This window comes from Chelonoidis abingdonii, chromosome 5 (assembly GCF_003597395.2).
Source record: "Chelonoidis abingdonii isolate Lonesome George chromosome 5, CheloAbing_2.0, whole genome shotgun sequence".
In the NCBI taxonomy this organism is placed as follows: Eukaryota; Metazoa; Chordata; order Testudines; family Testudinidae; genus Chelonoidis; species Chelonoidis abingdonii.
Window position 1 is genome coordinate 2,999,069 of NC_133773.1, and position 16,105 is coordinate 3,015,173.

Below are 16,105 nucleotides of genomic sequence, written 5' to 3' on the forward strand. Positions count from 1 at the left end.
CCAAATGTGGTTTGCATTATCTAGCAACAACAGGGTCAGAATTCTTATCAGCCAGTCAGTTCTTTCCATTTTCACAACCCATTTTATCATGCACTATAGCCAAGAGCATTCTTTTGGCTTGTAGTTATTTTTGGCCACTTAGACTAGTCTGTTTTCAATCCCCATCAGATGTCTTTTGGAATTGCTGTAACACATAAAGAGAACATGTAGATTCGTAGATTCTAATACCAGAAGGGACCATTGTCATCATCACAGGCCAGAGACTTTCCCTCAAATAATTCCTAGAGCAGGTCCTTATGAAAAGCATCCAATCTTCATTTAAAAATTGCCAGAGACGGAGAATCCACCATGACCGTTGGTAAATTGTTCTAATGGTTAATTACCCTCACTGTTAAAAATGTACAGCTTATTTCCAGTCTGAATTTGTCTAGCTTCAACTTCCATCTGTTGGATTGTGTTAGACCTTTCTCTGCCAGACTGAAAAGCCCACTATTAAGTATCTGTTTCCCATATATGTACTTATAGACTGTAACCAAGTCACCCCTCATCCTTCTGTTGGTTAAGCTAAATAGAGTAAGCTCCTGGACTCTGTCACTCTAAGGCAGGTTTTCTAACCCTTTAATTGTTCTCGTGGCTCTTCTCTGACCCCTCTCCAATTTATCAACATCCATCTTAAATTGTGGGCACCAGAACTGGACCCAGGATTCTAGCAGCAGTTAGTTGCTTCAGTGCCAGTTACAGAGGTGAAATAACCTCTCTGCTCCCAGCCAAGATTCCACTGTTTACGCATCCCAGGATCACCTTATCTCTTTTGCCAATAGAGTCACACTGGGAGCTCATGTTCAGCTAATTATCCACCCCAATCCCCAAATCTTTTTTTGGAGTCACAGGTTCCCAGGATAGAGTCCCCCATCCTGTAAGTATAGCCTGCATTCTCTGTCCTCAGCTGTATCCATTTACATTTAGTATTAAAATGCTTGTGCCCAGTTTCCAAGCATTCTAGAGCATTCTGTAACAGTGACCTGTTCTCTTCATTATTTACTACTCCCCCAATTTGTGTGTCATCTACAAACTTTAACAGTGATAATTTTGTTTTCTTCCAGGTCATTGATAAAAATGTTAAACAGCATTGGGCCTAGAACCAATCACTGCAAGACCCTGCTGGAAACAGACCCAATGACGATTCCCTGTTTACAGGCACAGTTAGACCTATTTAATGGGTGCCAGGTTAATTTTGTATCAGTTTCATTTTTTTAAAATCAAAATGTCATGCAGTACCAAATCAAACCCCTTACAGAAGTTTAGGTGTATTCTGTCACCACTATTATCAACCAACCAAAGCAATAATCATAATTTAAAAAAAAAATCATGCAAACAGGCTAACATTTAAGTCACCACTAAACTACAAGAAAAAAGACGATTTAAAAATGGCATCAGTTAGTGTGGCTGGGCAGCCATGGCAGGTCTGGCACAACTTTCTTAACCTAGTAATTAAAAAGCATATCAAGCAACTTGTGCCCCAACTCCTGAACTGGCAGAACCATCCAGCTGTTTCTGTAGTGGGAACAAGCCATTGTGTCTATTTCATGGCTAACCTCAGGCTGCAGCAACCAAAATGAAATTGTTGCTGAAAGCCAGTACAGGGGGGAGCGACGGTTCCCCTTTCCCAGTTTGGTTGAACATCACCATCACCTTTCTGTCTAGCAGGAAGCCTGGATGCACTGATTTGGGATGTGCAAGTTCTAGAACCCGCTGAGAAGCCTCACAGGTGAGTGCAGCTGTTGGCACAGGCCACTCTGGAGAACTACGAGGCCTAGAAAAAAACACAAACATGCAACATGGACACAGCTTCAGGGTGTTCCCAGAATAGGTTTGTTTATTTGAATTAAACTAGTGAAGTTGTTGCAGAATTATTGTAGTTGTTTGTCTACAAGGATTGTGGTGGTGATGCTGTAACAACCAGCCCTAAAAATGGTTTTCGTTTAATGCCTGGTGTAAATAAAACCAAAGCCATAGAGATGGTGTAACTTAGGGAGTGCATGAAATTATCTGGAGTAGGTGTGTGCTTGAGGGAGCCATCACCCTGCTAAGCAGTGAGCTGGGTGTGGAGTCCCCACTCCACATGGGCATGGGTCCAGTCCTACCCACCAGCCCTAATTGAATTGGGAGGCAGAGAGCGGAGCTGACCCCAAACCCCTGCTGGCTAAGGGATGGCTGGCTTGACTCCCTGAAGCCAGCATACCACCCCCCATTGGAGGAGGGGAATGCCACTCCAGAGCAGGAGCTCCGCCTGGCCCAAGGTGGGGCAAGTGATTGGCTGCAGCCCTGGAGGGCTTTGGGACGATCACCAGGCACAGGGGTGGGGCTGGAGAATCCTGGTGGGGTTAGGTGGGGAGCACATGTTGCTGTGGGAGGGAGCAGCACCACATGCAGCCTGGATCTGCAGGCTGGGGGTCAGCCCAGGGAGCAGAATGGGGGCATGGGCATGGCAAAGTGGAAGGAGCAATGTGGACCCAGCAAGGAGCCCAGTGACACTGAGATGGATGCCAGGCAATGCAGCAGAGACCGGGATTCACCCTCCCAGCTCACACCCCATCCAGGCACCAGCCAGTGCTGCCAGGGGCAGGGGGTGCCTGTCCTGGGACTGGAGCTGGGGGTCAGATGGATTCTTATTTGGGCTAGTGAATGCTGGTGTGTATGTCTGGGCTCTGGGGACTCAGTACACTATGCTCTGGCTGGAGGAAGGATGTGAGACTCCCCACGGGCACACAAGTGGTCTCTTGTGCCATTTGTGGGTTTGTCCAGCCCACATAAAGCCACTGGCCTGATAGCTGAGTGCAGCGTTTATTTCCGGGGTTAATTCCTGCCTCCCCGAGGGCTGTGGAGGGACCCAGGGCAGTGGGAGGCAAGCAGGGTTCTCTCAGGCATGAAGCTTGGGATCTGGGGTCCACATGATGAACCGGGGGTTCCAGATTATGGAACTGGGAAGCAAAGTGAGTTGTTGCTCTCTTTGTCACCTACGTTGCTAAACCCTCCATCACCGTGTGCCTCGCTGTGATGCAAAACCATCAGCCCTGAACCAAACCACTTTGTACATGAATATTTAACTGCTCTGGTGCATAACTCCAGTGGTCAAATGAACAAAGGAAGCTACGGTGATTGTGTGAATGAGATCAAAAGAAAAAGCCAGGGAATTACGATGAGCTGCTGTGTGGCCAAGGGGAAATCCTGTCATCTCACACCTCTCCCCATCACAAAGCAAGACAGAAGAACTGCCCGAGAAGATAGTGCCCATCCCCAAAGTCATGTTTCAGATCAAAGGCTGGGAACATTGTTTAACAAAATGGGGGAAGGGGAGCATTTTCACTTGGTGAGGAAGCAAAAGGCAGCAGCTGAAAATAAAGAATATGGGCATCCTAAGTAGATCTGCAGCGATGCCCAAATCCCATTGACTTTCACTAACTCCTCCAGTTCCCAGTTTAAAGGTGCACACAGTGCATGGCCTGGTGCTGCAAACTTGATGATGGACAGCTGCTAGTTCTGATTGTCTGTTCCCCAAGCACATTCTGCCTCTGCGTCTCTTGGGAGACACCATAAACAGGGCCTCTCTTTTTCTACACTGCAAACAACTTGCCACCTGGTTAGCCCATCTCTCTGGTGAAAAACAGATAAGCCATTCAGCGCTGCACTTTGCAGGGGGAAGCTCTTAAGAATTCTATACCTGTCCTCTAGCTGCTACTCTAAATGGACCTAGAGCAGAGAATTCTTATGATCAGGTTCACCATTTCTGATGGTTTCTGTCTATCCAGAGCTTGATAGTGGGGCCATCACAGCAGAATCTGCCTTTCCCCAAGAGTTATAACCAAGCCCAGGGCTTAATTTGTTTCCCTAGTTCCTCAGAGGAAGTCAGACAGTTTCCTTTCTTCTTTCCTTTTCATCTTTCTTCCTCCCCCTGCCCTCTCCACTATCTTTTCTCCCCTTAATCTGTTCACCTCATTTTCCTCCTCCTCCTCTTTGATGTTTTAGATGCAGCCGTGAGGAAGTTATATTGAACAGGTGAGTTTCACATGTCCTTCTGAAGGCAGCCAGATTAGTGGTCACTCTGCTCAGCCCTGCTCACACCCTGTCTCCCACTCTCACCAACATCACCCTGGAGCCTGACAGCTGCACAGATGCTGAGGAATGCAGCTGCTAAGGGAGGTTATGGTCACACAGGGTTTGTCTAGACCTGGAAAAGAGGTGGACATTAGGCCAGGGGAAGAGCTATTGGGGAAACAACCCCTTTTTTTTCCAATGCAAAGAACACTCATTTTCATCTAATTTTCCACAGAATAATCAGATTTTTTTGGCAGTAATTCAAATACCAAAAAATTTGTCCAAAACTGAAAAAATTCTACATGGAAATGTGGCCACAGTGCCTCATGGGAGCTGTAGCTCAGATGCCTCATGCTCCCTTTCTCCTCTATAAATTGGGCTCCCCGGTTTCATCAAATCTCTCCTTTTGGAGGTGGGAGGCAGTGTATCATGGAGTCCTTGGCAAAAGTCCAAACAGGGAGCCTGGTAGACAGAGAAGAATGGAGACATGAGGGAACTGAACTACAACTCCCACAAGGCACCACTGCAACATTTCCAGATTGAAACACTTCTATTTCCACGGTTCCATTTTTTGGCTAATCAGCTTTTTCCATGGAAAGCAGAAGCTTTTTGCAAAAAAATTAATTTAGTCAAAAACCCATTTTCATGTCAAAAAAACATTTTGGACTGACTATTTTCAGCCAGCCCTACTCAGGGGAAGCTAATATGTGTTAGCTAATCCAGCCCTATCCTCACCGTTTTTCCTAATCTAGCCAAACCCAGAGACAAAGGAACTCTCTCAGAGCCTATGGTCAATTCTATGGAGGGTCTGTTACTTCAGGACTGCGCTTCGAATCTGATCCAGTGCTCCATTCTTTTCATCAGACGAATATGTGTTTATGGTAAATGTATCCTTGTCTCACATTTATAGCCCTTGCCTATTCCAAGTATACCACCCGTTTTGCCCTTGAAGAAGTCCCTAACATAATGATGTGCTCTCTAGGATAGTTCTCAATCATTTTCATAGTGTGGAGTTTGTTGGCCACACAAATACAGAGACTTTCAGCCCTCCCATTCACATTTATGCTGGTCACTTCTCTTCCTGTGCAGGGTATGGCAAGGTACGGTGAGGAAAGCACTACATCTATGATTATACGCTTAGCTTCTTTCAACCCAGTTTGGCAGCTGGAATGAGGCAAGTCCACACAATGACAGCAGCCAGCTAGCTGCAGATCATCAGCAAGTGCCACACAGAGCATAGCTACACAGCACCTCTGCTCTCCCCCCTTTTTTTGGTCCTGTTTGTTTTGCTCCTACTCCAACCAGGCATACTGCTTTTGAACGCTAATTATGCTGAAAACCCACTTGAAACACCTGTAGCACAATACAAGCTGTGTCATTTTTTACCTTTGTTTTAAGTACGCTGTTTGGTATTTTTTAGGTTCTGCCAACTTCAATATTCGAGGAGATGGTAAAGTTAAATCCATCAATGGTGGGCGCTGCCAGATCTCTGACATCCGACCACAGCTGTACAAGAAGAGGCACCTTTGGGAATGTCACGGAAGAAGTAATGAAGAGAGTCAGCCAGGACCATAACCTCATTAAAACAGTGACAAACAGGCATGCATGGCCAAACCAGGATAACTTAAACACAGACATTGCACATGCAAAAATCCACATTTCTGCACTCAAACTAGGTACACTGCCTAAACAAATGGGTATTTGCACATGGGATTACCCGACCTGGCCATGCAAATACCTGCTTGCTTGCATGCACAAAGGACTTTTTAAGCACAATGGGAGGAGTGTGGGGGAGTGAAAATGTAGTCCTTTCTATGGGCAGTTTTGAGAAACTACTTCACAATACATATCCCACAATATCTTTGTTGTTTATTTATGCAAATTAGAATCCTTCTAAGTATAACTTTTAATAATATATTGCACTGTTATAGCTCCTTTCATGTCAGGGTCTCAGAAATGCAGAATTAACTTGGCCTCATAACAACCCCCTTGGCAGGTGGAGTCACGATGATTATTCCCACTGTTATGGATGAGGAAAATGACACACAGTGAGGTTTGTCCAAGGCCACACCGAATAAATCAGTGGTGGAGATGGGACTACAATGCGGTAGTCCAGATTGCCAACTGCTTCTCCTCATCGCCTTGTTATTCTCACTTCACCTATGATACCGACTTTACTGAACACTGGCATTTTGTTTTGTGTATGTAAATCAATGTTTTGTATTAATTCTGAGTAGGAAAGAGACGAGAAACTAGTGGCAATGGCAAGAAAGAAACAAATACAGTTGTACTGTCATGACATCCCCAATCCTTATTCTGGCTACTGAGCATCATATTCAACAGCACAAGAAATGCATAGACACATTCTCACAGGGGCTAGAAATCTGCTCTACACCCTGACAGAGCTCTGGCCTAGTCTCCTCACCAAAACCGCCCCCTTTCGTAATTATTTTAAAACAGGAATTGAGACTTATAAGCACTTAGCAAAACCTTCTGCTAAAAAATCTGCAGTTAGGCCCCGGGGGTCTATAAAGCACTGGGGACAGTGAACCTTTAGGAATGGACTGGTGAATGATTTCAATAATTAGCATCTGATAAGCAAAAAATATTGTTTATTCTTTTGGGACTTTATTGAAACTGCTATCGGAGAACTGCAAACTTGGGCATTGTCCCCCTGGAACAACTCTGAACTATGTAGCCGTATGGCCAGTTTGTCTCCTGGCTTTGCCTATTTCCAACAAATCTGTAAGTTATGAAAAACAATACTCATCCGGAGGAGGGGTAGCTTAGTGGTTTGAGAATTGGCCTACTAACCCAGGGTTGAGAGCTCAATCCTTGAGGGTACTGCTTAGGGATCTGGGGCAAAATCAGTACTTGGTCCTGCTAGTGAAGGCAGGGGGCTGGACTCAATGACCCTTCAGAGTCCCTTCCAGCTCTATGAGATATAGGTATCTCTCCATATATACACATTTTTATGATGATAAATACAATTGGCAGATGTTAATGAAACTGAAGATTCATTGCCACAGTATAACCAATAGTGGTAATAATCATTCTCCTGTACCTCAAGATGGGCATTTTAAATATGTACATGTGATGAACCCTCTTTTGAAAGAGGAACTAAATAACACTGCTCAGTAACAACACTTGTTAAGGCATGTTTTCTTCTTGAAAGTTGTTGCAGTGGGTTGGTTAATTTGTTGCCTTACAGCCACATTCCTTGGATGATATTCTGCTCTCGTTATTTGCCCTCATTTGGTATCCTGGCTCCTCTTCCATATCATCACATGCAGTCTGGTATGTTAACAAAATTCCATGCGACAAATTGAACCCTATTAATTCATATATCTTTCCATTCTCTTCCTCAGCATGTGACACAGGGATGTTTGTTGAACGCGGGGAATTTACACAATCTAGACCAGGGGTCGGCAACTTTTGAGAAGTGGTGTGCCAAGTCTTCGTTTATTTACTGTAATTTAAGGTTTCACGTGCCAGTCATACATTTTACATTTACAAGGGCCGGCGGGTGGAACCCCAGACTGTCAGTGGGCTGAGCGGGGCCGGCAGGCAGAACCCCAGACTGGTAGCACGGGTGGCAGACAGAACCCCAGACCGGCAGCGGGCTGAGCTGCTCAGCCCACTGTCGGTCTGAGGTTCCATCTGCCAGCCCCTGCCAGCCAGGGTCCTGGCCACTGGCCCCGTTCAGCCCACTGCTGGCCCAGGGTTCCGTCCATCCAGGCTGGCAGTGGGCTGAGCAGGGTGGCAGCAGAGTGCCACTAAAAATCAGCTCACATGCCACCTTTGGCACATGTGCCTCAGGTTGCCGACCCCTGATGTAGACGATTTGCTGAAGGATGCATATCTTCTTTCCTCCTTCTCATGGAACAACAAGGTCATGAAGGAGAGAGGGCTACGGTCTGGGACAGCACACAGGGCATTGCTCCCAAGGGTCTCAGCCCTGGGGCATTGGACAGTTTGTGCAAGACAGAACAGCTGTGGCTTGCTGAAGGCCTTTGGGTGCAGGAGCCTGCAGACCAGGGGAAATGGAGAGGTCAAAGACAGCCCAAGCCCTGTGCAAGTTAGCAGATCACTGTAGAGAACCCTGTGCTCTTACAGTGGTGGGGAGGAGGGAGGTGGAGTGGACAGCAAGCCCAGAGCTTCTGACCAGGCAGTCTTCCCACCTGGCCCTGCACACCGGCTACCGAATTATGGAGTGGGACTCTGCTCCTTCTACCCTCAAGCTGCTGGATCTTTATGCCTTTAAAGTGGAAGCACATGTGGGACAGGCAGTTGACTAAATGGGTGAACAGTGAAGGGGAGAGAGGTTGGGCAGGGGACAGTGCCACATAAATCCTGGTCTAATGCTGCATAGGACACAGGGCTTTGCACTTGGGTCAGGGTATGACAATCCACACCCACACACATTACACAGACACAGACACCATCAGTCACGCGCCATACAACACCCAACTTTCCACTCCAAAGCCACACGCCACATGGAAACCAAGATCAAATTGGCACTAGGCTGAACCTGGTGTCACTGGAATTCTAATAAAAACAAACTGTTGCTCCAGCAACAACAGCTTCCCATTACGTGACTCATACCCTTCTCACAGCCCATCAGCTGCTCCACCCTTCTACCTAATCCCTGTATTGCCTGCCAGCTTTTGGAGGAAGCCTGAATTAAAACTGAAGTACAACTTAACCTTTCCAATTTCCCTTTGAAAAATCAACCTGCTCCCACCTTTTTGGAACAAACATATATTTAGAAGGAGACTATATTATGAAGAACTAAGATTTTCTATTATGAAGAATTGGGATTTTCAAAAGTGACTAGTGATTTGCTGACTCTGTATTTGGGTGCTCAACTTGAGGCACCTTAAAAGGATGGCTTGATTTTCAAAAAGTGCTGAGTGCCTGCCCTCTGAAAAAATGAGACTTCTTAAAGTGTCTCAGTTTGGCCACCTGAAAATGGCAGCACCCAGAATCATTAGTCTCATGTTGAAAATCTCAGCAACAACATTTAGTGACCAAAACAACCACAAAGATGAATAGATGGGAAACACTGAAAAAACATCCTTTTTAGAGACATTTATAATAAATGCTTTACACTCCTGCAGCCCCTTTTCATCCAGAAAATTGCAGAACTCAGCCAAACTTACAGGCACCTTAAGATGGCAAAATTGAACAATTGCTTTACTCAAAGATAGCAGCTGTGCTGAGCTGATCTCAGAGGGAAGCTGTTCATGGTGGACTGGGCTACAGTCATGATGTGAAAGTGCAGAAACTTCTGCTTTCTTCTCCTTGCCCAATGGTCTGGATTCACCTCTGTCCAGTTGTCATGCCTTTATTTGTATTAATTATTATCAACAAACCCTAAGATGTTGCATTCATTAGTGAATGTTTTCGAACAGAAGGAAGAGTGTTCCTGAATACAACCAACCTGCGCTGAAGGTCACCATTGAAAATTTTCTTGGGTTTGGCCAGAAACATAATTCTTGGCGTTGGCTGAGCCGTCAAAGCACTCAGGGAGATCGGCCAAATTGTCTCCTGATTTCCCCATTCTAACCTACTGTTAAAACAGGGAACAAAAGGGAAACAAAATTCCCGGTTAGATGATCACTGAACTAAGCTTGGCACTGAGCCTCTGATGCTCTTCCAAACTTGCAAAACAACTGAGGAGCAACGTGCATATTTATTGGTTGCCATCATTATTGTTGCACAATGTTAGCAGCCCTCTCAATGCCATTCCTGAGGAACAGCATGACCTGCTCCATCCCACCATCCGCAGGCATGTCCACTCTCAGGAGAGGCCATCTCCCAGCCTTTAAACACACTGGGAAGGGTGGGTGATAAGTCTCCCCCTTGCTCTCCTCCCAACTATCCAAAACGTGCAGGGGAACAAAAACTGGCCAGGCATGACAAGAACTGGCAAAATTCACAGGCACCCAAGTGGCAGGTGAAACTTGAGGACTACAGTAATCCTGACCAAAACCAGCGCTAGATCAAGGTGTAAGCACTACATGTTCATGTCTTAGCCTGACCCCAACCACAGCTTCTGTGGATGAATTTAGATTCTCTAGCACTGTAAACGAAAAGCCACATTCTTTTGTCTTTCCCAGATGTCAGATGGAGACAGCTCACCAGTGCAGAAGAAACCCATTCTCGACATGCTGCACTTTTTATTATCTGACTGTTGTCCATTGAGGCCCAAAGCTCATACAGCATAAGCTTTGTACTTTTTCCACTCACCTACTATAGTTCTCCCAAGCTGCTTTAGGCTTCTTTGGTCTTGCTAGTTCTCGGATCCTAGTAAATGCAAATCAAGGTTACATGAGCAATTGAACTCAGAGACTGATAAAACAAGCATAGAGCAGGTGTTACCGTATTCTGAATCTTAAATAATTCTTGAGTCACTCAAAGACTTTCATCATGAAGCCAGTGTGACAAAAGAACACTGATTCTTTTTTTTAAGTAATGGGCCTGGCTAGTCATTGTCTCTAGAACATTACCTATCTTTTCAGTACATGTATTGATGTAAGAATTCTCTCCCTCTCAGTCCAGCTTCTCTTTTGCTCAGTTCTCTGGTGAACTCATAACCCAGTTTTTTTCGGTTACAGTAGTCTACAGCAGTAGCCAGAATTGCACAGAAAAAGACTTCATGGAGATGAGCCGATGTGGAAGCACTTTTTATTGTTTTAATAAAGCGATATTAATACACAAGGACTAGGAGGTCAGAGATTCTCCCAGCCAACACAAAAATAAACAGAATAAGCACCACACAAAAGTGCATGCATCATTGTCATCATCATGACTATTAAATAAAATCATTCACACAGTGCTTTACAAGTGTAGATTAAGTCACGTTCCCTGCACTAAGCTGCTTACACTTAAGATTAATTTATTATATTCCTATTATTATTAATGTTGTCTGTCTGTTTCCGCTAGTACCCACAATGTGCAAGGCACTGCAGAAACACACAAAATGCACAGTCCATATCCCTAAAAGCTTCACTGAGAAGAAGGTAAGATGGTTACACTGAATGATCAAGAATTCCCAACAAAGTATTGTCTGTGTCTATTTATACAGCGTCTGTGTCTGAAGCATGGGCAGGCACTCTTGACTGGTGTTTACCCAGATGCGGTTGCAAGATTAAATATTCAGACTGCATATCCAATCAGGGAAGAGATACAAGCAATTGATTTAGCAGTTCAGTAGTATTTGCAAGGTCTTTGAATTAGAGTCAGACTAAGTCCTCTATCAACATCCTCTCTGCTTGCTGGAAGTTAGTGGCAAAAGAGTCCAATAAAATAGATGAAGTGCCATCAAACTCTTCGTCCTTCTCCATAAGTCCCATATTTCATATGTTGACATCCTTGGTGTCTATTCAACCCTTTCTCCAGGCAGGAAGAGGGCTGGTGGCTTCCCTTTACTTTGTGACACTTCCCTTAGCAACTGAACAGAAGCAGGTGTACAAATTATACACTATAGGCCTGATCCAACACCCATTAAAGTCAATGGTGTCACTAGGCTTTGGATCAGGTTCTCTATTAGCCTGGCAATGGGAACACAGCCTGGTGAGGGGGCAGGCTGGAGCAGTGTCTGAGAGATGTTGGTTAAGAATGCATGTATGATGTGATTATGCTATTGGGTTCTCTTAAGGGCATGGGGCCCGATTTGAAAGTGCTGCAAACTTGCAAGATGCTGAGCACAGTAAGCTCTCCCTGAAGTCAGTGGGAATGGGGGAGATTAGCATTTCGCAGGAAGCTGGAAAGATGCCTGCAATAGCAGATTATCTTTTAGGCAGTCTATTGTTTACTTGATGCAAGAGGCAAGATAATAGACCATGCTCATTATACTTAAACTTACCATCCTCACATCATGTACAAACTCTGCTCTCAGAAAGATCAGCACAACTCCCATGAGCTTCAGAGGGATTTGCTCATGAAATTCTGGTCCTGTGCCTTCAGCTCATGGCAGAACATGTCTAGGTATGACCTTGTCTTTTAAGGAGCCAAGCATCAGTTTCATTTTTTAACTCCAAGTCAAGGTGTTCTACAATGGTCTTCCCTTGAGAAGCAGCAGCGGGCCAATTACAATTTCATCTAGAACTATTTTTAGTTCCAGCCTTGTCACAGCATAAGTTTAGCAACAGATAAACTAGTTTACTGAAAATAAGATTATTACTGGGCATCCTCTCAGCAGAAGAGGCTCATAAATATCTCTCTAACCTTTACTCATCCACGCTGGCCTAGATCCGTTTTCTAACTATATCCAATGGATTATAAGGAAAGTCTGACTGTAATGCTTTATGTTTTCCTAAGAAACAAACCACCTCACAAAATATGTTCTGTGCAACAGATTCCTCTCAAGAAGCACGAAAAACACCAAGATGACCTTCTGCTTGTATGCTGTTTTTTAGAAATGACCGGATGGCTGTAATTTACATCTCAAATGGAGACCTTCAGCTTGAAATGTTGTCACTTTACAGAAATAAGTTAAAAGTATTTTCATGTCCTACTCCTGCCCCTGAATTCCACCCACAATTTTTGTGTTTTTTTTTTATCAATCACATTTTCCTGTTTTTAAAAAAATGTCATTCTCTCCTCTGCTGTCATGTGAAAGACTTCCACAAACAGGAGAAAATGACTCTCTGATGTCCCAGCCCAGCAAATGATTTACATAAATATGTAACTTCAAGCACGTGTGCAGTCCCATTGACAGGGGAAATGATGAAATTGACTATACTGGTCTAGTATTTGAGGTTTTTTACAAATTAAAATAAATAAGCCTAAATCCTCTGCATACAATGAATGCATTTCTATTCTTTATGTGAGCAGTATAATCAAAACTAGCATGTCTCCAGTTTTGTATGCATGGGAATTTCTGGTAAGAGATTCTTTTAGTTGGGACAGAATGGTCTTTTATATTAAAACGCCTGCATTCACAGGCTGCTCTTTCACACAGGCGGTCAGGGTCAGCACCACACACCTGTACACTGCTACAAACATCTATATCATGGAATAGATTTTTTTTTTTTGCAGGTGCTACATTGAAATAATGTGAATAATTCTTGTAATAACCAGTTGACACAGACCTCCAAAAGCACATCAGTACTGTAAGAAATGTAACTGATGTACTCAGTCAAGTACCCTCATCTGCAGGAGACATTGCCTCCTGATATTTATGACATTAGCCCCAGCCCGATGAATCCCCTTGGAGCCAGGCCTGCAGTCCACACTCAGGCAAAGCTCCCATTAGGTATGCTGGGAGCTCTGTCTGAGTGTGGAAGAGGACTTTGAGCTATGTACTTGCATTTCCAGATGCCTGTTGGGTTGTTTTTTCTTACCTGTCACTTGAATATGAACAGAAGTAAGAAACTGCGAAGAAAACAAAAACAAAGTGGGTATTAAAAGGCTGGATAACACCTGCATTCTATGCTGTCATTTATTTGCATTCATTGTAAGTAGTGACTATACTTTAATCTCTATAAAATAACTGGCAAGGGAAAAGAAGTGTGTCCAACTACTTAAGCCACAGTTATCTGACAGCTTTGTGTATGTTTTCCTAGGAGTTATCCTGAAGGTAACTACAGTGCAATGTACTCATCATCTCTCACACTTCCCTGTGGTTAATGGTTGTATCTCTTTGAACCATGTGAGTGTAAGCAGGGTCTGAATGAATGCCTTCCTGGCAGCTAGCTGGGAGGAGGGCAGACTATGAGTCTGTTGCTGTAAATACAGTTTGCTCCTGCTCTGTTTACATATTCTTCACTTACAGAGTGTCAATGACCAACTTGGCTGGTGTTGGGTACAAGTCATCTTAGTATTGAATGCAAGCGTAGTGAAATATGGTTATCAGTGATAGCTTCTTGGCTCTGTGAGCTAAGATGTGAAAAAATTATCTAAATTATTGTAGGAATACAGGAAAGCAGGACTGTGCTTACTCCAGTGGTTCTCACACTTCTGTAGTGATGTCCCCTTTCACACAGCAAGCCTCTGTGTGCAACTCCCCTTATAAATTAAAACACTTTTAAAAATATTTACCACTATTATAAATGCTGGAGGCAATGCAGGGTTTGGGGTGGAGGCTGACAGCTCGTGACCCCTTAGGTAATAACCTTGCGACCCCCTGACGGGTCACAACCCCGTTTGAGAACCCCTGGCTTAACCTGTCCCAAATGAGGGGGGGCACCCTTGGTTGAAAGAACTTCATTAAGCAGACGCTCGAATGTCAGAGCCTTGTGAAAGTAAGAGGGGTGGGGACAGGAGGCTGCACAACTCCACCCCCACCTCGGGTCCTCTGTACACTGGCTTAACCTGTTCTTCCCCACCGCTCAAAGAACAGAGCTAAATAAACTTCATTAGGAGCCTCTTCTGTTATTTTAAATGCTCAATTAGAGTTGAAACCAGCTGTGGTAGGACTGTGTTTCTGCCCTGCCTGTTAACAGCTGAAATCACTTGAGATGGGGCTAAGATGAAAGTGTAGGAAAAGTATGCCCCCCGGCCAGCATGGCAGCTGGAACCCCTGCAACGAGCGAGTGCTACGGACCCGTGGGATTGGTCAATGCTACGCACAGCTCATGAGGCACCTCATGGCCTCTGACACCATCCGATGGTCCAGGGACATCTACATCGAGCACATCACTGGTCAACGACAGTACCAGGAGGCATGAGCCAGAGTGACATCATTCTTTGACTACGAGAAAGGGACCAAGACACTTTCTCCGTTGGATCATATGAACTGGAACCATGAACTCCCTGAACATTAAATCTCACCAAATGAGGGTCAATCCATCCTCCTCATCATATCCACTCATTATACTCCACACCCGCACATAGCCACTTTATGAACTTCATACCCTCATATCTCAATGTCTGTACTTTGACCCATCAACCTTTTACCCCCAATCGGGGATATTACAGATTATATATTCCTTATGCCACCCGATCTTAAACCAAACTTTGCACCCTCGATAATGTGTATGTTATTCCCTGATAACCAGAAACTTCTATGTTTAAACTCTGTACCATTCATTTTTTTAACATCATCTTAATAAAATTTTTAAATCTGTTCTTCTTATCTGTTCTTATCAGTTTAATATCTGCAAAAGAGCTGAAAATCACTGAGAGGCTGATGTGTAGAGGTCACAGCAGAGAGGCAGAAGGCAGAAGCGAATGAGTGACCAGCAGGGTGGCAGCAGAGAGGCATCACAAGCAAACAGCAGGGTGGCAGCAGAGAGGCGTGACAATTGAACAGCAGGGTGGTGGCAGAGAGGCATCACAACCGAACAGCAGGGTGGTGGCAGAGAGGCATGACAACCAAACAGCAGGGTGGCGGCAGAGGCGTGACGATCAAACAGCAGGGTGGCGGCAGAGAGGAGTGACGATTGAATAGCAGGGTGGCGGCAGAGAGGCATCACAACCGAACAGCAGGGTGGCGGCAGAGAGGCGTGACGATTGAATAGCAGGGGGCAGTGGAGAGGCATGATAAGTGGCCAGCAGGGCAGCTGGTGGAGGGGTGCGGTGAGAGTGGTGAGCAGGTGGCCAGTGAGCGAAGCGAGTAAAGTACCTCTTTTTGAATTCTGCAGATGCACCTCTGAACTCTGGGTCTGCACTGACCAAGAACAGCAACTGTGAGTGGGGTGCAGAAAAGGGTTGGGCATGTGAAAGGGACTTTTGGATTGCTAGATTTAAGAACCTGAGGGGAAAATGACACTGCCCAACCTACTTGGGGGTGGATCTTAGAATAATAGAATATCAGGGTTGGAAGGGACCTCAGGAGATATCTAGTCCAAGCCCCTGCTCAAAGCAGGACCAACCCCAACTAAATCATCCCAGCCAGGGCTTTGTCAAGCCTGACTGAGAGCTGGCTCCAGCTTTTTTGCCGCCACAAGCGGCGAAGCAAAAAGCAAAAAAACATATTAAGCCGATTGGCGGCAGCTCAATCGTGCCGCTTCATCCCTTGCTCCCTTTCTTCCTCTTCAGCGGCACTTCAGCGGTAGCTCAA

General features: G+C 45.0%; 1 protein-coding gene across 1 annotated transcript in view; it reads right to left on the reverse strand.

Annotated features, from left to right (window-relative positions):
• Nucleotides 1–14,963, reverse strand: part of SPMAP2L (sperm microtubule associated protein 2 like) — a 30,460-nt gene extending 15,497 nt beyond the window's left edge. The window contains exons 1-6 of the mRNA XM_075066063.1: nucleotides 14,958–14,963; nucleotides 13,446–13,513; nucleotides 10,348–10,404; nucleotides 9,539–9,667; nucleotides 5,482–5,619; nucleotides 1,693–1,813 (exon numbers count right to left, since the gene is read on the reverse strand). Of these exons, the coding sequence (XP_074922164.1) occupies nucleotides 1,693–1,813; nucleotides 5,482–5,619; nucleotides 9,539–9,667; nucleotides 10,348–10,404; nucleotides 13,446–13,513; nucleotides 14,958–14,963 (519 nt within the window). The remainder of the gene's footprint in view (nucleotides 1–1,692; nucleotides 1,814–5,481; nucleotides 5,620–9,538; nucleotides 9,668–10,347; nucleotides 10,405–13,445; nucleotides 13,514–14,957) is intronic.
• Nucleotides 14,964–16,105: the final 1,142 nt, after the last annotated feature.